General features: G+C 41.2%; 1 protein-coding gene across 1 annotated transcript in view; it reads right to left on the bottom strand.

Moving 5' to 3' along the window:
- Positions 1-2,298: 2,298 nt before the first annotated feature.
- The window catches only part of TAFA1 (TAFA chemokine like family member 1), a gene marked incomplete at its 5' end in the record, with an annotated part of 199,624 nt that continues 176,752 nt past the window's right edge, over positions 2,299-25,170 (bottom strand). Inside the window, 2 exons of the mRNA XM_084214433.1 lie at positions 2,299-2,409; positions 6,758-6,882. Coding sequence (XP_084070559.1) covers positions 2,392-2,409; positions 6,758-6,882 — 143 coding nt within the window. The 3' untranslated portion in view covers positions 2,299-2,391. The remainder of the gene's footprint in view (positions 2,410-6,757; positions 6,883-25,170) is intronic.

Below are 25,170 nucleotides of genomic sequence, written 5' to 3'. Positions count from 1 at the left end.
GCACTGGACACATGGCCATGGCAGACTGCATCTAAAATCCAGAGTAGGGTCCAGGTATCTTCTGTGGTTTGGGCACGTGGCTGTCCCCAGAAAACACCCAGCCTGCCCAGCTGAGCCACCAGGGAGGGTGGTCCCCATGTACAAGGATCACCCTCACTCACAAGTGATGGTGAGGCTCACACTCCTTCCTGTGCACAGAACCAGAACTCTTAATGCAGGAAATGACCTCTAGGATCATCAAGTCCGACTGTTAACCTCACACTGCCATCCTCACCACTAAACCATGTACCCAGGTGCCACACTGGGGCCTTGAACATGCCATGGACAGTGATTGTACCACTTTCTGGGTCATCTGTTTCTTCCCTGGGTACTCTTCACTCATATTTTTGAAGGGGGATAATAGAAGTACTTGGAAACAGCTTATCCATTTCCACTGTGAGCACTGGGAAAAGATCAGCATGGAAAGCCAGCATGGAATATGGCGTGACACGTCATGTAGCTGCTTTAATCTACACTGTAATTACAGTGACAATTTCTGCCTCTTGAAGCATCAGGATTGAAGTGGTTACCCTGAAGGAGAAAGAAACTCAGAGGGAGAATTTCAACCAAATCTAGGATGGGAAGTGCAGCACTTCCTCTGCAGTGGATTAAAAGTGACCAGCATGGCCAAAGGCATCCTGTGAGAGACAGGTAAGCAGGCTGAAAGGAAATTGGAAATATTAAAGGAATGAAGCTGGACTGAACAGAACTGGTTTTACAATTCCCTACTCCTCCTTGATTTGGTAGCATTAGGCAGACTGAAGGGTAGATTGTGCAGGCTTATGCGTGACAGCAAGACACTTTTCCACACCAATAAACCCCCTGAAATTAATTGGATTGCTCACAAAAGTGCCTGGGAATGTGAACTAGGCTCACACATTTCAGCTCTCAGATTTGATCTTCAGCAATGCCAGGGCCAGACTGCCTGGTGAACAGCTACAGCTCAGCCAGAACTGGGAGTTCAGCAGTGACTGGGTCAAGGTCTCTGTGGACACATCCTGGCTGAGGAGCATCTCAGCTCAGCTGAACTCACCACAGCAAGAAACAGAATGAAAATAAACGGAAGGAAACTATTCTGAAAGTGAAGGGATCAGCGTTTGTGCTTGCCACAAACTGCTGGGCATTTGCTATGCCGTGGAAATGTTTTTGTGTATGCTTTTAGCTGGTGGCAAATGCTCTAATGAGAGTTAGCCAGGCCTGCAATGAGGGAAACCTAAATTTAGGAAGTTCTCCCATGTGTGCTGTGGGGTAAGAGCACACAGCCAGGTGTCCACAGAGGCAGGCTTAAGATGAGGTGCCTGTTCACCAACTGCAAATGGGCTCCTGAAACACCAAACCATATGAAAAACTCCCCTCACGTGCCAGTCTGGAAAGAAGTAGCTTTGTTGTTGTTTCAAAGAATTACTGAGCCAACAATGCAAAGCTTTGGAGGTGCTTACTGGGTTTTTACTGGAGTTTTTACTGGAGTCTCTAGGAGCTATACAAAGTCTGAAGACATTGTACATACAGTACATCTTTAATAAGAAGGGAGCTCACAGTCTACCAAACTCTGCCAAATAAACTTTTAATACATACTGTACTTCACTCAGTAGTTGTCCATCTCTTCTTCATGGAATATCTAACAGCTCTAAAAATATTTTCCTGGAGGAGGATAGAATTATCATCGTTATATATCAATCAAGTATGGTTAATGAAGCAAAGCCAGCATGCTAGTATTGCACAAGGGGAAAAGCCTCCAGAACACAAAGTGGAACAACAAATGCCCTCAAAATTCTGCCGAAGGGAACAGGAAGCTCTGGATGCTGCATCGGTAGGATTCGTGTAGCTCTTAGGCGTCCTTGTACCACAGCAGGTTTGCTTTGCCTCTTCACTGCCACATTTCTCTCTCAAACAGGTAGGGAACTTCCAGACCATTGCAAAAAAGGAAAAAAAAAAATACAGCAGCTGCAGCAAAGTGTGGTACTATTCAATTTCTTGAAGAGTGAGGCTTTTATTTCAAAATATCATATATTAATATATATATATTTCTATATATATATATACTTTAACTGGTATAAAGTAAATTGTAGATCCAAACTTATACTGTTGCTTTTACTTTGCAATCTCAGAAACTTTAGCAAAGGAACCACTTTCTTCATTTTTTTATTTTCAGCTGTCAAAAATCAGGGCCATTATTTCCACCGAATCCTTTCTTTCGCACAGTAAAGCCACTGTTGTTTTCTGGTAAACAGTCAAAGTGCAAATAAGAAATCCATTTGGCTTGGAAATGCTGAGATGGTTTTAAACTTTCAATACTTTGTCCTCATAAATCAGCAGGGCTTTCACTGTCTCCGTGCAGACGTGGGCGCTCTGTTAAGTCCTTGGGTGGATCTGCAGTGAGAAAATGGGAAAGAGTCAGTTGTGCATAATATGTTATTTTTTAAATATAGTTTTTGGAAAAGAAAGACCCAGGCTCTGTGGTATATGGCTGATTGATACAGCTGAGTTTAAATGCAATACCAGAGGGGTGTGTGTCTTTTAGCACTGCAGGGGTGTAAAAGTATGCAAGAGACAGATCCTGAGCAAGATCCTGCCTCTGCCTTGGGAGAGGTTGGATGTGCTTTAACCACCTGGGCTGGTGGTGCCAGACATCCCAGAATGTCTTGGCTTGGCAGGGACACCTTCCACTGCCCCAGGTTGCTCCAAGCCCCATCCAACCTGGCCTTGGACACTTCCAAGGGTGAGGCAGCCACAGCTTCTCTGGGCTCCCTGTGCCAGTGCCTCACCACCCTTACAGGGAAGAATTCATTCCTAATATCCAATCTAAACCTCCTGTCTGTCAGCCTGAAGCCATTCTCCCTTGTGCTGTCCCCTAATGCCCTTATAAAGGTTTCTTGTAGGAGCCCTGCAAGCAAGAAGGACCAGCCAGGACAGATTTGGGTCTGGGGCTGTGCTCACCCCAACCTTCCACCCTCCCCTTCCCAGAGTGATTCCAGTGACAGGCAGGAGCATCCATCCACCTTTCAGGTTTGTTTGGAACCCCTCCAACCCATTTCCCCAGAGGGCAGGGCTACTCCATCTGCTCACACCCTGCAACAGACCAAAACCATCCCTCCTTGAGACCACCACCAAAACTGATCTGAGTGCTGCACTAATGCTGCAAGGGGAAACACCAATGGCCTGGAGTTTTTTAGGATTCTGAAATTAGAACAACTGTCCAACAGCAGAAATAGTGCTCTCAAGGAAATGCTTTTGTTAGGCTTTTGCTGTTGTGGTTCACCCAGATGAACACCACGAGGGGTTCAGCCCCATGCCAGGCAACTGGGTCAGCAATGGAACTCACATTGACTTGAACATGGTCAGGCTTGGCCATTAGATCAGGGCTACAGATTATTATCTAAGCACAAGGTGATTAAATACAGCAGTGAACATTAGAGCAAGAGAGATTTACATGAGATCCAGCTGGTTCAAATTGAATAAAACTGAATCAAATGGTTTAAACCAGATTAAACTAATCAAAACCAGTTCAAACCAGATTAAACAGGTCCAAACAGGATAAAAATAGTAGAAATCAGTTTAAAGCAGTTCAAACCAAATCAAACCTATGAAAACCAGTTCAAACTGCTCAGAACCAGTTCAGATGGGTGAAAGCTTGTTAAAGCTGGTTAAAACTGATCAAACCACAGCACAAGGCACAGCCTGAAAGGGGCTGGAGCTGGGCTCCTCTGCTCATTCCCAGCTGACCAACATGAATTTCCATGCTCCAGAATATCAGCAGCATCCAGCCTGAGATGCTGCTCCTCTGTTTCCACTGGTGCCAGCTGCTGTGCTGGAAGTGACAAGGTGATCTCCAGCAGGTCCTAGCACAGCTCTAAGGGCCCCACATTTTTAAAGAGAGCACTTACAGTTCTTAAATAAATTTAAAAAAGAAAAAGGAATGATGAGGGGCTAAATGAACATTGAAAGTGCTCCAAACATGGAATGACAATATTATTTCTTTCCAGTGTTTGTCACCTGCCTGACCATCAATAGAAAACAAATCAATTTAAGGAAGCTGTGAGCTTTAGAACTTTGGCTTTAAAAACTTAATTAGTGATCTATGGTAAAGGGCCAAACACAGAAATAAATACATGAAAAGGAAGCAATGAAGAATATGCTGGAAAAGACTTCACTGAGTCTGTTGTCCACCTCCTTCTGACACTAATCAATATTAATCCCATGTGAGACCCAACTGAAGTTATGCACTACCCTAGAAAATATATATTGTGTATATACATGTACTCAGAAATATATATATATATATATATATATATATATATATATATATAAAAACCATACACATATGCTTATATGTGATTTACTGTGGGTCTGGAAGAATGTACTAATGGGTATCTTATCCCAAGAGTCATAAATGGGAATGCTCTCCTTGTCAGGACAGCAGCTAATGTAAATATATTTAGGAAAAGCCTTCATTAAAACAGTTTACAGCCTATGGAGACTGGCTGTAGCCTTCTGCCTCATCACCACAGAGAGAGCTGAGATCTTGACTGTTTTGTCGTTTTTCTTCTGCTTTCTTAACTTCCTTAACTACTCAGATTAGACACACATGGCCCAGTCTTGGAACCTGGACTGTGGTCAGGGCAGATTACATTGTAATCTCATTCACTGCTGCTGTCTGAAATGGCAAAACAAAGGAAAAAAGAAAAAAATCAGGATCTGATTGCTTCCATTATTTTATATTTATGTTGCTGGATTTGACGCAGTGGTAGGGATTGGAGCAAAGTTCCAGGGACTAAGAAGTAGAATTTCTCCTTAGAAAATGCAAGAGACAGTTGCTGAGCACATCATGTCATGTTGCCTTTGTCAATTGGGTTCTGTAATGATATTTTAAAGCAACAAAGCAAAATTCTACTGGAAGCAGCACCATAAGGTACTCCCCTCACAAGCTAATTAAAATAACTCCTGTGGGTAAATGAAGAAATATTTTTTCAGTTATGAGCACTCACTCTGCAAGTATTTAATTCAAATGAAATACAATAATGCATACTGAATAGATTGGACCATACATCTGCATATTAATGAAGCTCCTAAATTTCTAGCAATCACTTCCATTGCCTTAAACTAGTTTATATGATGAGGACTGGGGGAGTTAAGGGAAGGACAGCTTCACTGAAGAAAGAAAATGCAATTCCTCAATTATATAACTTGTAGACAGATTGCAGAAGGGCTGAATTATTGTATAAGATACTTCATGCTGCTTCTGAGTTCTTCTGCATCACTTTCTTCCATTTTAACTCCCCACTTTCCTCACTGGAATCGACATGCAGTGAGTTTGTGGCCTGGGATTTTTTAATTTCACTGCAAGGCATATTTATTAGGAACAGCCTTCCAGTGGTGCTGCAGTGGAAGAGATCAGGTGTGGGCACAGAGAGATCTGCAGGAACAGCACTGCAGAAAGAAACTGAGTCAGGGATTCCCAGTTCCCTCCATCCTTCCTCCTTTTCTCTGGGAGCTGACAAAGAGATCACATGGATCTTGTTTTGGGGGCCACTTGCTGCTTCCTACAAAGAAAACCTCCTAAATCAGTAGGTTTCCTGATAATTTAATGTGTTGGTGTGGCAGAAGGCTCTGCTCCAGAAATGAGGATTGCAATACAAATAATTCATCCTGGGGTAGGTCCTGTGGAGGGAAAGAAAAGGATTCAGGTGTCATGGGGATCAATTAGGGTAAAATCTCCTCCTTCAACAGGAGGCCTAGAAAACATGAAAAATGACTGGAGTTAGGATTGGGGAGAAAGGAAAAAGTCAGGAAATCACAACACTATGCTGCACATTCCTGTGGATTTGCAGCTGGGCACAAGTGCGTAGAATTTCTTATCAAACAGGAAAAAAATCTTGAAAATTCACTCTTTTTAATTTAGCAGATTTCAAAAGCCATTTTCCAATTCAGAGAAAATGAAAATCTATATATTTATAAAAACATTTTGAGTTGACAACCATGTAATTTTCTTGGAAAAAAAATTCAATTGTGATACGAAAATTAGTTAATTAAAATTTTTAAATACAGGTATAGGTGACAGTTTAAAGACAATGGTTGTGAAACAATCACACAATGCTAAAGAAAAGCTAGAGTCTATTTCTGAAAAACACTTTTATTCCCAAGGTAATCCCATAGTGGGAGTTTGGGCAGCTCATTCACACCCTCCCTCTGCCGGCTCCTGGCACAGTGTGGTGAAAGCTGTTGTCACCTGCTGGCCTGTGCTACCTGAACCTGCAGCATCTCAAGAGCCTGTCACTGATGAATTCATGTGGCTGGAGCTGCTCTGAAGTGAGACCTGTGAGTCCTCTGCTCCAAAGCACTTGTACAGATGTGCTAATCCAGATGTGGCCTGGAACAGCCAAGGAATGGATACAGGATCCAGCAGATCCCTCTGAGTTGATGTCCCTCCCTTTAGCCACCAGAAAGGGACCCAGGGATGTGCATTAGGGGTATTTTGAGGTGACAATCTCTGTAAGAAAGTGACAGCAGCTGCAGCCTGCTGATTGCCAAGCCTGGACCCAGCTGACCAGCCTGATCCATCTGAATTTTCACCCAGTTATGGCCAGAAGCACTGGTGATCATGACAGGGCTCTTTAAGGCTTTTACAGCAGGCATGATGATGGAAAGACACGGGTGAGCAGTCATGAGTGATCCCCTTTCCTGTTAAGAGCTCCTGGGTGCAGACAGAAAGGAGACTTACTCTGGTGGTCTTGATTTTATTGCCAGTTGCACACATCCATCCAGAATTATCAGGCAATGTCTTACATTCCTCTCCTTCTAGGCAGGGCTCCATCTCACACCACCACTTCCCAATCACTATAGAAGCTAAAAGAGAAAAGACAATGTTCACAACTGTGTTACAATGACCAAATCTAATTAAATAATATCTCAAGGGTCTAACACTGCGGTTAAAAGGCAGAGTGTCCCTTCAACTGGAGTTTAGCTGTAAGGATTTCACATTTAATTACTTGTTTGGCATCCTATATTGCCTAAGACAGTGCACTGCTTGCCACAGCCTTCTCACACAGGAGATCTTGTCTGCTCCTGTGCTGTGGCTGCAGGGAATGCTGTGATGGCAGCAATTCTGCTGCAGACCAAGGGACCATCCATCCTAACAGCCCCCCTCCCTGACTGCCCATCTGATTTTCACAGACATGTACAAGAACCAGGCAAGTCTGAAGAGATTGTCCTCAGAATATCCCCCAGGTCTTTAGGACTTGTGGTTCAGTGGACTCCACGTGTCTGCTTTGCTTTCAAGACCTACAGCTGGATTTTTTTTTTTGCCAAAAATCTGTTCAGATTTATTTGAAGCCATGGAGACTTTTGGCTTTCCCAACATGCCATCACAGGGAGCACCACAATAGAAACAGAGGGTAAGGTAACCCTGAACGACAGCAGAAGCACAATTATGAATTTTATAGAAAACATTATCTCTAAAAGTAACTTTTAATTTCCAAATATTTAACATTGTAAATAATGGCAGTGTTTGGACCCAGTTGTTTGAATTTAATTGGCACATATGTTTACAACCTTGAATGTACCTTAATGAAGTTTCTTGCCTGGGAATTGGTATCTGACTATATCCTTAGCTGTATCTTAATGACATTTTTTGTCTGGGGATTTTGATAAACTTTAGCTAACCTTGCAAGTGTGACGAGTTGGCTCATGAGTGGCTCTTTCTGTGGCTTGCTTTCTCTGGCAAAATTAATTTCATGGTTGCACTCAGGAAGCCTGTCAAAGCTTTCTGCACAGTCACTCAAAGAGACATGCTTAACCCATTCATATCATCCCTCACAAAATACCTTTGAAGCAGCTGTCTACCTTATACATTATATATATATAGATATATATATTTATATGTACACACCAGCTGACTGCCATTCAGCTCTGGAAAATGCCCTGTTGTGCATGCATTGATTTAAGGACATTACAGAGCTTATAATTAAAATCTTAAATATAAAATTGAATGGAATATTTCAGTTTGAGAGGCCCTATAATGATCATATAGCTCTCAGTGTTGTCTTTCCTGGTTCTTCCCACAGCTTATATCTGATTCTTTTAATATAATATATAATTTCTCCATATATACAAAATACAAAAAAAGCCCTTTACACCTGTGCTGGCAAGGCAGTTTAATGATGCCACTCACACACCTGTTTCAGAAGGGTAGCATTAATGCTGCTAACAGCAGGAAAAAAAAGATCTCTCTCTTTGCTGTGCATGAAAAGGCAAGAGGGCTGATTCTGTGTTCTAATAATAGACTGTGCAGTGGGCAAACTGAAAAACCATGTCCTGCTAAATACTGGCCTGCACAGCAATCATCAGAGCAGAGCATCCTCAGGATGTGTGAGAAGAATCCTGTGCCATGGAACCAAAAGTGATGATCATGATTATTTACCAGGAGCAGTGCTGTAGCATTAAACAGCCACAGAGAAGGATCCTACAGTGCAAGGTGCTGAACCCCACAAACCTGAACGCCCTGGCCTGGAGAGTTTACCATGCAGAACAGAGAAGTGAGGAGAATACAGACTGAGAAGCAGCATGGGGAAGCAATGCTGCTCATAGCAATTAAAATGATCTCACTACTTTTTAATGCTGTTAAATACAGCCCAAGTATTCAGATCTTGACCTTGAAAAATAATCAAATGCAGAGTCAGTGCTGAAGTTTAACAGCAGCTGATTCATGTAGTGCTGTATAGGTTTTGGTGTTTACATACATGTTATTATTGATTTATAATCACAGTGCACTCACAGCCAAGTGCCATCAGTGAGCACCCTCACCTGAGCTGAAGACCAGGCTTCTTTTATAATGGGGGGAACAAATGGGGGAAATTTGCAGATGAAAAGCTCCTCTTTGTCTCTAATTTGCATGTAGGCAAAATCCTTTTTAAGTCTGAAGCACTACAAAGCTCACTGTGGTCTAGTCCTCAGCCCCATACCATGGCAGGGACATCCAAAACCCAGAGAAAATTACTTTCTTTGAATCTCATATTTGTAGGCCTTCTCTTCTATAAAGACCCCTTTAATCTTTAGGACCAGTTGTCTTTCTTGGGTTCTGCTGTTCCTTTGAGTTCTACTTGATTTCAAAGTTTTACACCTCCAGCTCTGTTCAAAGAGGGAGGAAAACACTTCAAAATGAATCACAGTTTGCAGCATTTGAGATTGGGCCCACCTGTAGGAGGAGGAGAGAAACCTTCCCCAGGGAAAGGATTCAGCTTCTCTATGTTTAGGTTATGTCACTTGGAGATGAGCTGAACCAGTTGGGTCAAATTGCTCAAATTAAGATGCTCCCCCTCAGGGTGGTTTTTATTCAAGAACTCCCAGATCCTGAGGAACCTGAGCTTCTCAGTGACCCCAGCCACTCATCCTGGGTGAGAATGAGAGATCCCTGCTAATCACCAGGCAGCACAGGCTGTGAGTGCTCACATCACGCTGAATTAGACACCTGTGGCATTCTGGAGTGCTTCTCATCGTGTTCTTCTCACTGTCTGGGGAATACATGAAGCACAGGAGTTTCTCCATGCAAGGCTGAAATGACTGAGACAGATCCCTCTGCCATGGGGAAAGGAAAAGGATGTGGAACAGAAGAGCTTAGACTATTCCTGCTTTGCTTGTGTTTTGTTTCAGTGCTTTTAGTTTTTTTTTTCTCCATGACCTTCTAGGTTAAAAAAGTGATGGCATATATCTGAACCATTTTCAAGAAAATGTCTCTTTTATAAGAATATTTAACTCTTAACATACCACCAATGGAGCTGGGGACAAAAGCAACTTTCTTCAGGAAATTATTGAGGTTTCTTTTTCAGCCTAAATCATACTTTTCTAAAATCTTTGTTTGCAAATCCATGGAATAATTTTGATCAAAATATTTAACTTTTGATGTATTTACTCTGCACGGATTAACACACATAAAAAGCATTTGGTTAAAATGGCATTTGCAAATCATGGGCTGCAAACAAATAAACTACAAATAAGAAATCTGAGGATCAGATAGAATACAGGGAAAAAGCAATAGAATAGCTTATATTTTCTCATGTTTACACAATTCTATTGCATTTTAAAATACATTTGTTCCCAAATGTAATTCCCAAAGCCTTAGGGAGCACAAAGCTGCAGGGCACTGCCAGTTTTAGGTTGGATTCAGCCTTCAAAGTTCATGAGAACCTTTGGAGGTTGCACAAGGGTAGTGACCGTGCTCTGATTTGCTCTTGTGCATCATCTAGAATGCAAAGTTTTGATGCATGAAGGCACCTGGCTGGGGAAAAGTTTTCCCCTTGAATTTCAGTATCAAAATATTCTCTTAAGGGGTAGTGGAAATGCACAGAATACCTTCATATATCTATACCTAAAAGATAAAAACAATGTGGAAACATTAACTGTTCAATCAGCCTCTTCTCGAGTCAAAGTTTGGAAAAAATACACAATCCATTTGATTAAAGATGCCCTTGAATTGAAACCCCTGAATTTATTATGTTTCACATTTCTCAGTCTTCCAAGTTCTTGCATTAAACTGAAGCTACTCAGTTCCTCAAAGCTGTTTTACAGGTGATTAACAGGAAATGGACAAAGAAGATGTGCACACACAGCCCAGACACTCACAGGCAATTGCTTCTGTCATTTTTGCTACTCCTGCCAGTAGAGAAAATGCAAATTCTTTTTTTTTTTTTTGTTTTGCAGATAAAATTCTCCTTAACTTTTCTGCATTTGTATTTAGGAAATTGCTTTAACAATATGACAGAGTCTATATGGCAAAAAGTATAAAGACATTATATTTAACTATGTAACAATAAGACCATCCTCACAGAGTAACAGATAACTTTAATTCATGTTTATGGAATACCCTGAAATATGAAAACAGAGCAAAGTATCACAATGCATTTTTCAACAGTTTAGAGGGAACATGCTATGTATTAAAATGTTCCAAAATTGCTTCTGCAGTTGCCATTATAAAGCCACAGCAGCTCTCTTTTTGCCTGTGATAAAGTGGGCACGTTTTGTTTATACAGAAATAGAATACAAAGGAATGGAGATATTAGATTGTGCTTCCTCCTGGTCATAGGTATCGTGTTCCTGCAAGGAATAAGCAGCTCATTTTCAAAGCCAGTATGACACTCATTGCAGGATGGGAAAGTTTTCCCTGTAAGTACAGAGCATTCCGTTTTAATCTCGTTTCCACCAGCGAAGATTGATATAAATAAAATTTAAATAGAGAACACATTTCACAGATGTCAGAAGTGAAAAAGACTTTGTCAGCTTAATGAAAAGATATCAATTTTCTCCACTTTATTCAATAGATTGTGAGTCATTTTCTAAATGGATTAGATTAAAGGAAAGTTCAAACTCCCTGTGAGAGATTCTTGCGCTGATGGAGATTTTGGCAACAGCAACAGCACAGAGGTGGGTAAAATCTTTCAAGTAGTTTGTATTTTTTTTTTTCCTTAAAAAAAAAGGATATAAACTAGAATGGGAAAAACTGTAACCTGTGCTCACCTATTCCTTATACAACAAAATCTGAGAGAATTGAATGAGACATGCAGTTTCTCTTAGTTTATTGGGATGTCATGGGGAGCAGAATGAATTACAGGGGTGGAACACACTTTCTGGGAGGATGAGAAAACTGGACTGAAAGAAAGTGTCATCTGAAGGGTTATGTATTTCATAAACAGACTGAGATAGCAGCCACTCTGGGAGCTGTAGAGAAGGAATCTGATAAGTTAAAGAATACAAATCTGAAACAAAAGATTTCAGGTTGAATATTGCTATCTGGGAGAAATGCAGGATGTTTCCTACAGGGAGTCCAAACTATCAAACTCTTTGCTTTAATTCAATCTTCCTCAATTTTAGAAGTATCAATCTAATGCTCCTGCAGTGCAATGCTTCACAGACTTTGATAACAGACCTCTCATAGCTGTGGGAAAATGGACATTTCGCCTGTTTAAAACACAAGCACAGTGCAATCAGTCTAGCAAGGGGTGTCTCACATCTCTAATTGCCTCAAATTCAGTCTTGCTGAGTTAATTTAATATTTTTTAATTGTAGTAAACATTAAAAAGACATCAGCATCCTAAACTGTTTTTTTTTTTTTGAACACTCTGATCTTTGTGATACTCTCCAGGCTTTTAAAAAAACATTCTATTAATTCAGAATGGAAAGAATTGAAAGAATTGAAGATCTTAATTTTTTTTCCATTCAGAATTCCTGATTCTCCATTGCAAAATATTCAGCAGCTAGAGTAAGATATTTTTAAGAGTGTATTACATGTCTGAACGATGCTGTGGGCTGCACCATTAAATATGAAAGGGCAGATTAAATGCAAAGAATCCACGAACGATTTCCTTTTAAGATCTGCATAAACCAGCAAATAAAGGTGCTAATTCGACAGCATGGGAAGACTCACTAGTGAAAAACCACTTACACTGCCATCTCCTAGCAGCCAACATACTGCTATTAAATTAGGAAATTAGGAAAAATGACATTAACACGTTGTGTGCTTGCCTTGTAACAATGTCACCAATAGAGGTGGTGGTGGCTAATGGCAATGGGAGTTTCTGAGAAGCAGAAACTCCCAAGGTTTGTTTAATCCCAGCTCTGATTCTCCTTTTCTCTATACCTAAATCACCTCCTTGCTATACCAGTTTGCCATTTGCAGTTTTATTTACTTAGAGGATGAGTTATTCTTGCTGTGCTTCCTTGCATGATGCCCTCTGTCTCTTCTGCCCCGCTGAACTTTAACACTGAATTGCAGCAGTTTGGGAGTGACATTTTTTTCCTCCAATTGTAAAACTTGAAGAATGGGTTTCTCAGGTACTGTGAAAATAAACTGTAACATGAAAATGATGTGAAGTGCTGCTAGAAAGTCCTTAAGAACATTCCTGCCTTTGAGCTGAATGGAGATGGTCTGTTAAGGAGCAAATTTCACATAAAAAGCTTCAGTTCTGTTCAGATTGGGAGCATCAACTGCTGCAGCTTTGTCATTTTCCCATGTCCTTTTCTTTGCACCTCTGGAAAAAACTGCTGCTTAGACATGTGGCTGAGGGGCTCCCACAGCTGAAGGGGGACCAGGATTCCTCATGGGCAGCATCTTCATTCCCTGAGTCCATTGACAGTGACAGCACCCAGGTCCTCTGGGCACCTGTAAAGTGTGCCCTGCTGTCCAGAGGTGAAACACTGATTTGTTAGCACACAGATGAAGCACCCAGAGTTTAAGGAGATCTGTAGAATTTGCATAACCAATTGCTGAGTTGGGAAGGTTTCAGCAGCAATGACAAGGAAAAGAAATCAAAATGTTTTTCAGCCTCTCACGGCTCAACTTGTGAGATCTTTTCAAAGTCTGGGATTTTAGGAAATGCAAAAATGAAGCCAGCAAGAAGCTGTCATTGTGGCATTCCTTCAGGAGATGCCAGCAGGTCCCAGGCCAGTTGTGCCGGCAGCTGGCTCTCAACCCCATTCCCATTTGATAATACTGCACTCAAAAGTGTGGTAGGCTCTTTTAAGCTGTAATTATTCCACATTCCACTGAACTCAGACATGGCTAAAGTCTGACACTTTTTCTCTCAAAGTCATGGATCACAGCTGATATTCTAACAGGAGTCTCAGCATATTATCTATCAGGAAACTTGATTTCTGCAAAGGAAAGGCAGAGCAAGCCTCAACAAAACAGGTTTTTGCAGATATCTGTGGCAGAGAGAAAGGACATGAAATGATAAAATAAATCATGTATGATAAACTTGTCTCCCCAAAAGTGCACAGTGTATTCTATGACCTTCCAGAGTGCTAGAACACAGTCCTACATTTTTTCTTGGAATTTCCTGAATTCTTGCACAGCAACATACAACCAAGGCAAGCATCAAGCTGCCAGCTTTGTTTCTGGTTTTAGGTGTGTGTGTTTATTGGTGGCTGACATCACTTCTCTGCAAAGGGAGTGGGGCATTTCAGAGCAATCTGCTGGCACTAAGGAGTGCTAATGAGGCTGATGAGAACATGAAATCCAACATTCAGGGAGCTGATGGGAATGCAGGTGACTGAGGATCCCCCACCAACCTCTCTGGGGGTCTTTTGTAGGTTAGGGACACCCATTGCTTCTATTTATTACTAAAGATTGGAACCGAATCCACTCTTCCCTACAGAACAAGGCTGACTGCAGGCTGCTAAAGTATTTGTGCAATGAAGCAATGTTATTTATACACTCTTCGAATGGCTTCAGATAACCTAGTGAGAGTTTAATCTTATTGTAATACATTTCATGAAATGCCAATGAAATGCAACATATTTATACATATTTGGAAAGACAATAGGAAACTACCTATAAATATTCACAGGCATGTTTTTGACCAGAGTTGAGGACTAATGAAAGAATTATATCTCCATGCAATGGTAATTTTTCAGGAATAATAATTCATTAATAAAGTAAATGAATGAGTTGAAATGCAGAGTCAGTGAGATGAAGATTAGAGGGGTACACAAAGATTTGTGGGTGGCCTTGGAGTCCTATTCCTCCTGTGGCTGCTGGGATTGTAAATCTCATATATATATATATATATATATATATATATATATATAAACTATATATATATGTAAATATATATATGTAAACCAACAATCTGTGTTTAGTGTGTGATCCAACAGTTACTGGAGAAGCAGGGATAAAAAACCCCTCAGTTTTTGCAGAATTCAGACCAAATCTGGTGTCTGTAAAAGCTGCCATTTGCTCAAACATGAGCTCCTGTGCTGCTGGTGTTGGGTTTGGGGATGTGGAAGGGAAAAGCTGTGAAATGGGCTCGGGAGGGTGAAAGTCTATTGTGAAATTTTGACTGAAGGAGGTGCCAGAATCACAGCCTGGCAGCAAAGCATTCTATGAAAGAACACTGGGAATGAATAAATTATATAACTGTAATGCATTTATAAGGCATAACAAAGCATGCATAATATATTGGAGGGTTATCAGTTATGAAATTAAATTCTGGTGTACCACTTGGGTATAAATTGTGTTTTACCAAATACACATTAGCAGAGAAACTCTTGCTAACAGAGATTATTCCTGTAATACATAGAAAATTCCTCCATTGAATCTACAGAAGTTAATAGGGTATAATGTGATTATGTGTCATTAGTCAATGAAAAATACCTTTTTTTTTGTTAGGTTGGTGTTTTTTTTTTGGGGTTTTTTTTTTTTTTGGGGAGTATGATGGTTTTTGCTTTCACTTTCTTTTTGAAATGCCAGCTATCCTATCTCCACAGTCCAGAAAAGCACATTTTAAAATCTGTGTGCAGGAAGTTGTTTTCAAAGGTCAAGGTAAATGAGCCAAGTGGAACTACACAAGGTAATTACTGATTTATTAAAGGTGTTGTATTCATTCAGCTATCTTTGTTCTGTGATGTAAGACAAGTCTAATTTTGTTTCAGAGATTAAAGGAACATTTGTTTTTTGTAAACAAATCCCTAGCTGCTGTTACAAATTACATCATGCATAATCTTGACATGATAGATAGGGAGATATTTCAGTGCAACAATGCCAATGCAATTGGAACAAGAACTGCAAGACTGAACAAAAATTGATGAATGGAGCACACAATATTTTGTATTTCCTATCATAGCTTAATTACTGCTTCAATATGCATGGAATAAGAGAAGTAACTCAATTATAAAAGCTTATCAGCAAGACTTACAAACAGTGAAATTCAAGTATGGATATTAAACTGACCTTAACTGACAAGCTTTCCTTTGAAATTATGTTTTCCTTCAGTGCTCATAATGCTTATTTACTCTGAGACCTTTAACAGAGCTGAGAAGTCTTTTAATGGGCACTTGAAATTTCATGGCCACGCTGTTATTGGCACAGCTCATGTCTTTTTGCCTCCATTCAATTTAACTCTGAGTTATATTATTTTAAAAGATCAAAACTCACTACCATTTACAGTGATATTTTTCCTCTTTTTTTTTCCACCCTGGAAGAGGCCCTGGATTTCACTTCTTCTAGGTAACTCTTTGCTATTAATAATTTATACAATGACCTTATCCTGTTGTCCTTAGAGGGAATAATCCCCAATTTATACAAAGATCATTATTTCCATTGTAATGCACAAGATGTGCTCCTGAAAAAAATGAAAAGGTGGAAGGAGCTGTGAGCCTCAGACTCCAGGTACTTCAGCAATCTCATGCCCACTCTGCTCAGGTGATTCTCAGCCCTAAGCTCTGTTCTCATCATTACAAAAGGGAGTTTGTTTTTCACAAACATCTGTCCTTGTTCTACTTGATCTCATTAATGCTCATACAGAATGAATGTAGGTGCAGCCTGAGCATGCCCAGCCCCAGCTCTTCACCATTAGAAGCAGGAATTAGTGGAAAAGGTTTTACAGAATGTGTTCAGCTGTGGCAGTCGCAAAATGTATGTAAGCAGGAGCTCTGCAAAGACAGATAGCTAAACAAAGACACTGGGAATTGCTATAGTTACCAGAAAACTGAACAGAAAGCTTTAGATGAAATTTTATGATTTTAGAATTTTTTTATTTTTACAATACTTCCTTCCTCCATAATTTTAAAGCGCTTTAAAACAGAACAAGGTTGAAATAGCTATATTTTTTTTCTAAATATTAATCTTCAAAAATATCTGATCAAATTGGAAAGATAATTGCCTAGTGAGCCCCCTAATTCTGGGCATTATGATGCAGCCCTTAGACTTCACATTTCTGATTTTCTGCTTTGATGGTGATCACCAACAGAAGGGAAGGTGGATGGACACGACAAGCAGGTCGGTGGAAAAGTGCTGGGAAAGCTGTGGAGACTGTCTGTGTGCAACTGATCTGAACTGCCACTGCTCAGAGAGCTGAGCCCATCCCTGCAAGGGCTCTGGGTTTGTCAACCACCACCCCACTCTGAGGCTCCCCAGCCTCTCCTGCTCCATCCTGCATGACCACAAACTGACTGCACCACACTGCCAGGGGATCCATCTGCCCACCTGGTGAGGCCCCTCAAACACAGCACAATTACACAGGGTGAAGGGGTTCATCACCAGACATCTCTTTCTATTTGGGTTCATCACCAAACATCTCTTTCTATTTAATCAATTTAATTATCCATTACCCAAATTCTGCAGAAGCACTTCTGTCCTGACTGGCACCTGCCATTTGGAATGTGCAATGTCCTTGACAGCCAGACATGACACAGAGAATGGGAGCCAAAAGATGGGAATGTCCACAAAGTGACTCTTCCCAGCAGCACTGCAAAACTGGGAGCTCCAATGGGAAGCTTTCTTCCATCCAGGAAGCAGTTCCCAGAAAAGTTTATCCAGAGAAGTTTCTGCTATTCTGCTGATGCCACTTTGAATATAATTTTATTGTTTTCCATTTCATTTCATGTAAGAAATCCCTTTGCACTGCTGAGGCTGATCTGCCACAGACTCTCAGGGCTGATATTCTTTCCAGCACCACTTACACTATCTGACTTCTCCTTCGATCAATCGATCTGGGTGAGGGATTTCTCCTTTCACTTGCTTCACTTTCCTTTGCACCACTCCTTCCTCTTTTGTCAGTAATTCAGTCTCCACACCTGTGATCCCAAAGCTGAGGCTGGAAGCTGATGGCTCCCCCATAAGACACTGAGCACAGCTAAAGGAATGTCCCATACTTGGTCACATTTAGTACAAATTGTGACCTTTAGGTGCTGATTTTTATGGTTTTTGCTGCTACTTCGACAAATTTCTCCAGTCCCAGACCTTGTGATGACAGGCAGCTGAAAAGGCTTTCTCAGAAAAAGCAATCATCAGAGCTCTTTAATTTAGCTTTCAATGAAGGCAGAATATAATAATTTATTATGAGCGCTTTTTGCATGGGCTTCCTCAAATATTTATAAATTCATTTAAATAATTAATACAGGAGTTTTAATAAACTGTTTCTATTCACAAAAGGAATGTAATTTGCAGAAAGGACAGTTCAGGTGCTAAGAAACACGGGTAGACCACATAAATTAAAAATAATGGTTCGCATCAAAAGTTTGTATGACCTTTTTACAAGTTGTCTAAGGTTGTGTTCCTGGGGTGAAAAAAATGCTTCTATTGATCTGGATAAACTGTGCACTACACAGGATATTTTATGGAGGGAAAAAGAACAACTTTCTATTAACTTGGGGATTGTCAAGATCAAAGTTTATCCAAAGAAACAAAATATATTAGGTTAACTATGTCAGCATAAGTCTCCCTTTTTCCCTTTTTTTTTTTTTTTTTTTTTTGAGACATCGTTGCTACACACTATTTTTAGGAAAGAGAAACGAGTTTTTTATCCACTGGAACATGTTTCCATCAATCCCTACAGCAGGCCATTATTTAATCAAGCATAAGGTATCTAAACCAGCCTGTGATCATGCTAATACAGATAATAACAATAAAATCCTATTAACAAAACAATTACTTCACAGGAATGCAGCCAGTTAGAGCTTTCCCAGCCTGCCTGGGCATCACTGATTTCCTCTCCACCTCTGGAGCTGAGTTGAGCACACAGCTCTTGCAGGATGTCAGATTCCACTCACTGAGTGTGGAAGGGGAGAAACTCTCTCCATCTGTTTTTCCCCTGTATCCTGTTCCATCAGGATGTGGGTGTTAGCTGGTGCTGAGGTGAAGAGTCCCTGAGCTGAGCAGGGATCTGGCATGGCAGGGCTGTAAGGCTGCAGGGAAAACCCTCCCTGCCTTCTCTGACTGAGAAACCAGCCTGGACCTGATGCTTGACTTCTGCCCTACAACCAACAAAAAAAGGGATTATTACATTCCATCCTTTACTGATAAATAATTGCTGCTGCTGGCCCAGGGCAGGTCTCTCAATATATGTGTGGGGTGTGCCTCTCATCCTGGTATCATTTATCCTCTTCAAGGTCATCTTTAGACTTTGCATGAGTGCAAGGGGCTGGACAGAGCTCTGTGTGAAGCAGGTCCACGAGCTCCTCCTGCTCTGGCTCTCCCTTATTCCATTCTGTGAAGCAGGTCCACGAGCTCCTCCTGCTCTGGCTCTCCCTTATTCCATTCTGTGAAGCAGGTCCACGAGCTCCTCCTGCTCTGGCTCTCCCTTATTCCATTCTCCCTTTCAGATCCCAACTGCTTTCACTGCTCCAGGCAGCACCGACTCAAAGTCACACGAACACAAACTTTTCACACTGAAATAGGAGGAGGAAAGGAGGCAGACTTTTCCCCTCTCCTCATCTCTGTAAGCACTAAAACCCCCCTACACCATCATATTTAGAAAGGCAATCACAGCTATTTCAAATACCAAACAAACCCCAGCTTATCTTGTAACTTCTTCTGCTACTTAAAACTCAGGGGTGCTATGTTCTGCAAACACCTCCTCTCTGCATAAAGCACCAGCAATCTCCAGCTCCAAGCCTGGAGAGAGCACTGGCAACTAAACCAAGGCAGATAGCAGGCAAGGAGAGCAAAGTATGCAAATTTCACTGGGCACACTATAATTACTAATTCATAGCAGAACTGATCACAGTATTTCACGCTTATCCCATGTAATTCAGTCACAGCAGTATTCATTTTACTATTAATTTTAATAGGATAATTACCTTTAAAAAGAAGAAAGAAACTACTGTTAAAGGGTCAGATCCTCAGGTGGGGAAGATATGGTGATTTATGCTAGCTTGATGAATTTTTGTAATCTTCCTTTTCCCTTCCTTTGAAAGGAATTCAGTAATTGACTAGTTGCCAGACTTACCGAGATAATCTATGCTAAATGAAGCAAAATAAAAAGAAATGGGGAAGCAAAGAGGTGCAAACACTTAATGGTAAAATTTACGTATCTGCATTTGAATGTTTATGTGTGTGCCTGCCTGGCAGACACAAACACACACAGACACACACGTGCCCAAACAGCCAGTTCCCAGTTTGTCACCAAAACAGCCAGTTCATCCCCAAAACAGCCAGTTCCCAGTTCGTCCCCAAAACAGCCAGTTCATCCCCAAAACAGCCAGTTCCCAGTTCGTCCCCAAAACAGCCAGTTCATCCCCAAAACAGCCAGTTCCCAGTTCATTCCCAAAACAGCCAGTTCATCCCCAAAACAGCCAGTTCATTCCCAAAACAGCCAGTTCCCAGTTCATCCCCAAAACAGCCAGTTCCCAGTTTATCCCAAAGCAGCCAGTTCCCAGTTCATCCCCAAAGCAGCCAGTTCCCAGTTCATCCCCAAAACAGTCAGTTCATCCCCAAAATAGCCAGTTCCCAGTTTATTCCACAACAGCCAGTTCCCAGTTTATCCCAAAGCAGCCAGCTCATCCCCAAAGCAGCCAGTTCCCAGTTTATCCCAAAGCAGCCAGTTCATTCCCAAAACAGCCAGTTCCCAGTTTATTCCACAACAGCCAGTTCCCAGTTTATCCCAAAGCAGCCAGTTCATCCCCAAAGCAGCCAGTTCCCAGTTCATTCCCAAAACAGCCAGTTCATCCCCAAAACAGCCAGTTCCCAGTTTATTCCACAACAGCCAGTTCCCAGTTTATCCCCAAAACAGCTGGTTCATCCCCAAAGCAGCCAGTTCATTCCCAAAGCAGCCAGTTCCCAGTTTATCCCAAAGCAGCCAGTTCATCCCCAAAGCAGCCAGTTCCCAGTTCATTCCCATTCTGTCTGGCAGCAGAAACAGTTCCCATAGTGACACACAGTGCTGAATTTATAATGCTTTGTGTCCAGATTCTCCTCTGCAAAATGGCAGAGGCTGGGATTCCAAGAACATCCTTTTTGAATATTAGCAGACAGAAGGGTTCAGAGTATGAGCTGTATTAAAGACCTACAAAATAAGGAGCAAGCAGCTCCTTATTTTATATCAAGAACTGAGATAGATATGCAAATCACGTAAAAATTTTGCTCTTGGTCACCAGAAAGCTGCCATAGTTCATGTATTTTTGAGAATAAGCTTAGACCTCACTGCCCTCCCACTTGTTGCCCTCACAGGTATTGTGTCTTTTCTCCTGTTTTTCCAGGCATTTTTGTTTCTTTGTCCTTTTTCTTCATTCTCCTGGCTCATAGGAGAATGTCTAATCTGCCTCTAGTCTGGAATGGTGTGCCAGAGAGGAAGCAGAAGTTAGAACTTGCCACCACGAGCTGCTGGGCAGCTTCTGCATCTGCCTCTGGCCATAAAGCATCTTCAGGTGCTGTAATTGAGATACTTCAAGGTGTTGCATTACCTTATAACGAATTGCTTTGTGAATTACTACTGAGATTAATTGAATTTATGGCTCCATCCTGGAGAATGTGTCCTCTTGTTGTGATTAAGATAATGCATTGCTTGAAACAGAAGTTAGAGTACATGTCAATTTTGGCAGTCAGCAGTGCTGTCATTTAAGTTTTTTACCTCCAAAAAAATAAAAAAGAATATCAAGATAATTGTTTCCTTTCTCTCTGCTAGGGTTTTAAATTTAAGTATTTTATTTCAGGGTTATGTTTAAATTGAAACTACTGCAGCATTATATGCAAAGAGAAACCAATCTCAGAGGGGGGAAAAAAAGAAGAACCAAATATAGATTAAAAAGCTGCCTCTCCAAAGGTTTTGAAATATGAGAAGCCTGGCTCTGCATGTAAGATTAATGACAGCTATGTGTGTGATGAATAGTTCAGCTGAAATCAGGGGAAAGTTTTGCCCTAAGTATCTGCAGTTCCAAATGTTGAAACCCTGATATCACCCAGCCCTGCAGCAGGAGCACTCTGCATCCCAACTGTCCTGCTCTGCAGAGACAAATGAACAACAGAGAGAAATAATAGCTATGCTTATAATCAACTCACATCACTTCATGACAAAAACAGAATTTCTCTCCCTGGATATCTCTTTTTCATTATTTTTATAGGTGGTAAAATATCAGCTTTGTTGGCTTGTTAAGAAAGGCAGACATGGCAGTGGTGGCAGAGGCTTTGCTCACATCGTGGCTCGTGAATGGAGCTATTCTTGGACTTTAAACTGTCACTATTTCCTAAAGAATAGACAAAATGAATATTCAGTAACTGTGCATTCAGGGCCTCAATGTGGCCAGGGAGCATTCAAGGCTTCAGTTCTGTGTTGGGAGCTCATGGGGAGATCTTCCAGCTCTGGACAGGGAAATGCAGAAGAGCTTCTGCAAGGAAGAGTCTTTAGTGGATGATGTGCTTGAAAAATTTCTATTTCAATATAAATGAATAATTCAAACACTATCAGGATTTTTTTTCTATTAAAAACCAGGTGGAAATAGCAAAATTAGGACAGCTTTTGGCCTCCAAAGGCTTCTGTAGTAATGGGGAAGCTCATGCTGCAGCCAAGTTGGTGTCTCATCACACCAGAGCAGCTCCCTGTGCCTTTTTAACACTTCTACTGCAAGGATCTCAAAGCACTTTTCAGGCCCTACCCTGACATTGTAAAATCCTGCCAAGGTAGATGGGAAAGCTGTTCTTGTCCTTGGATCACTGCTCTGCAGGACATGGGGGGAAATGGTAAAAATATCCCTGATCCTTCAGTGAAAATATTGGGTTGTATTTGTGTTCTCTGCCACAGGGAGAAGCAAAGGCAATCCTTCCCACTTCCTGTGGGCAGTGAAATAGAAAGGAGCTCGTGAGTTCCTGAAGAATGGCCATAAGATTTTATCTTATTAAGAATAATACTAAAAAAATCTGACCCCAGAGAAATTTCTTAATGTACACATGTACATTTCGTATTAGTGTTTGGGAGGAAATTCTTCAAAAGCTAACAAGTTATAGAGATATATTTTTTACACTCATTGTATTTGGTCTTAATTTCAAATGGAATAAATGTGAGAAAATGAATTACACAGATAGTGCTTTTCTGGTTTAAATTGTAATTTTTAATTTAGAAAAGCACAGAGGGCAAGTTGTTGAGGTGTCCAAACAGAATTTAGGTAATTGACTGGGAGCTCTCACCTTTGAAGGTGAGTTCTAGAACACCATTTTGCACTAAGAGGAGACAGGCAGGAGCAGGCTGTGCCTGCAGCTTCAGCAGTGCAGCAGAGCTGTGTCTGTGCTCCTCAGCAGCCTGCAGCACCCACCAGAGCATCACTCAGCATGAGGCCAAATGGCTCCTCTTGATGGAGACCTGGAAAAACTGCACAGGATGGGAAAGAAAAACATCTGGACAAAGCTGTGAAATGATTACACACCAATACATATCTACATCTACATATCTGATTCTGTGTTTTCTTCTTTCCAGGGTGCTGGAAGAGATGGGCAACAGGGCCACACCTTTACAGCATCCTCCCCTCATGCAGAGATGCTGGGACACGTCACAATGAAGCCAAATCCCAGCAGCATTTCAGCAAGAGCCTGCTGAACTCTGGTGAAGCAAAAGGGAGTCAGGTGTCAGCCCAAAGACAATAGAACTGTCTATTTAATACCCCTGAGGGCTTGCCTGGCACTGGGCTCTCAGCAGAGCACACTGCATTGCATTTGTGTTCTGCAAGGGGACAGCAACAAATGGAACTATCAGAAAGGGCCAGGGATGCCTCCTCTGTCACTTTGAAGAAAACTAGAACTGTGAGAAGTCAGCCACACTCTATGCAAAGGAGGGTCTAAATGTACTGGAATAAGATTGAAGAGTTGACATTTAAATTGCAAGGCTGACATTTTAATGCATTTTTACATGCATGCTCTCGTGGCTCTGTGGGTAGATGGAGGGTAGGACTGAGGAGGTGACGCCATCACCTCCGGATGATGGCTTGCAAAGGCAAAAAGAGAAATTGTTATTTATGGCAGTGCAGAAATAATCTATCTTTCAAAAATGCTTGTCATTCAGGACGAAGATGGGGAAAACTCCTTGTTTTACTGAAACTCTTGAAAAATATGTGCAAATACATAGCAAGGTTTCACACATATTTCCAGTGATACCATCATGTCCTTTCCATTGTCAGCCTGCTATACAGTTTTCCTGCAGCCATATTTAGTTCTGCTGGCCATGGGATAATGGCAAAGCTGCTTCCAGAAACTGAAGCTTCCCTTCAGCTCCCCTTCAGCAGAGTCCAAAGGTCTTACACCTACCAGTAGTGATGTTCTGAAAAACTCCAAAGTGCCACCAAAACACTCTTCAGACTGAATGACAAGACAGAGCTGAAAACAGTTTATGCAGAGAGTCAATGCACTCAGTTTGAACAGTTATGCAAAGAAAATATTATTGCCTGAAACTCCCCAAACTACCTTGCAAAACCTCTGAAGAGCTGTATTGTTTTGGCAGGTTACTTTTTTCCCTTTCTTTTGGGTTTTGGGGCATTGTTGTTGTGTCGAGGTTTTGGATCATAACCAGAGTTACTGCCTGGTACAAGTTCTTAGTACTGCAAACAGCATGCACAAAAAAATCCTACTTTCCAAAATGTCTCATCTGACTATTTCTCAGGAAAGCAAGTGGTGAGCAGTGGATAACTTCCTGGGGATAAAAATGGCGCAAATACACTTCTGGATTTAGGGATCAGTAGAAAACCTCACAGCTCCAATCCTGATCCTTTTACAAACACAGCAGAGAATAGAGAGAGCAGCAACAATTGCAGTGCCCATCCTAACCATGATGTGAATTGTATATTACCACAGGCAGACTTCTGCCAAGGCTCAGCTATAAAAACCTCCAGCACTTCTCAAAAAACAAAACCTCAGTGCCCTGATTGAACTAGAAGGTGATGGCTGCAAATATGCTTTACAAATGTGCACGACAAATAAGGGTAGAATTGAACATTAAATCCACCAGCATTTCTGAACCCAGGACTTCTTCCCAACCAGAAATGCAATCTGTTAGCTTGCTAATTTTGATCCTGTCTTTTTCTATCTTCTTTGTTTTAGTGGTGAGTAGATCTGATTGAGAATTAGTTTGCTCCATTTAATCCTAATTCATGTGTGTCTCTGAGACTTCCTACCTTGTCTGCCTGTCCTGCTGTGGGTACCTAAAATGCAATAATCTACGGTTCACAAAGTTTTTATGATGACAGCAAGTCAGAGAAGGAGCTTCTATTGCACCACACTATCCTTGTAATCAACCTTAACATAAATTGTCTCATTAGGCATCTCTCTTCTCCAGGAAGGCAGAGTTGTTCCTGTAGAGATTTCCATGTCTGTGGGCAGCAGCCTTTCCAGCCTACCATGTGTGTTAGCTTTCATCTGCACCAGTAGATCATGGAAGAAGAAACACAGAT

The sequence above is a fragment of the Fringilla coelebs genome (assembly GCF_963513975.1).
Source record: "Fringilla coelebs genome assembly, chromosome: 13".
In the NCBI taxonomy this organism is placed as follows: Eukaryota; Metazoa; Chordata; class Aves; order Passeriformes; family Fringillidae; genus Fringilla; species Fringilla coelebs.
The sequence above is the reverse complement of the archived record's forward strand: the minus strand, read 5'-3'. Positions and strand labels throughout refer to the sequence as shown.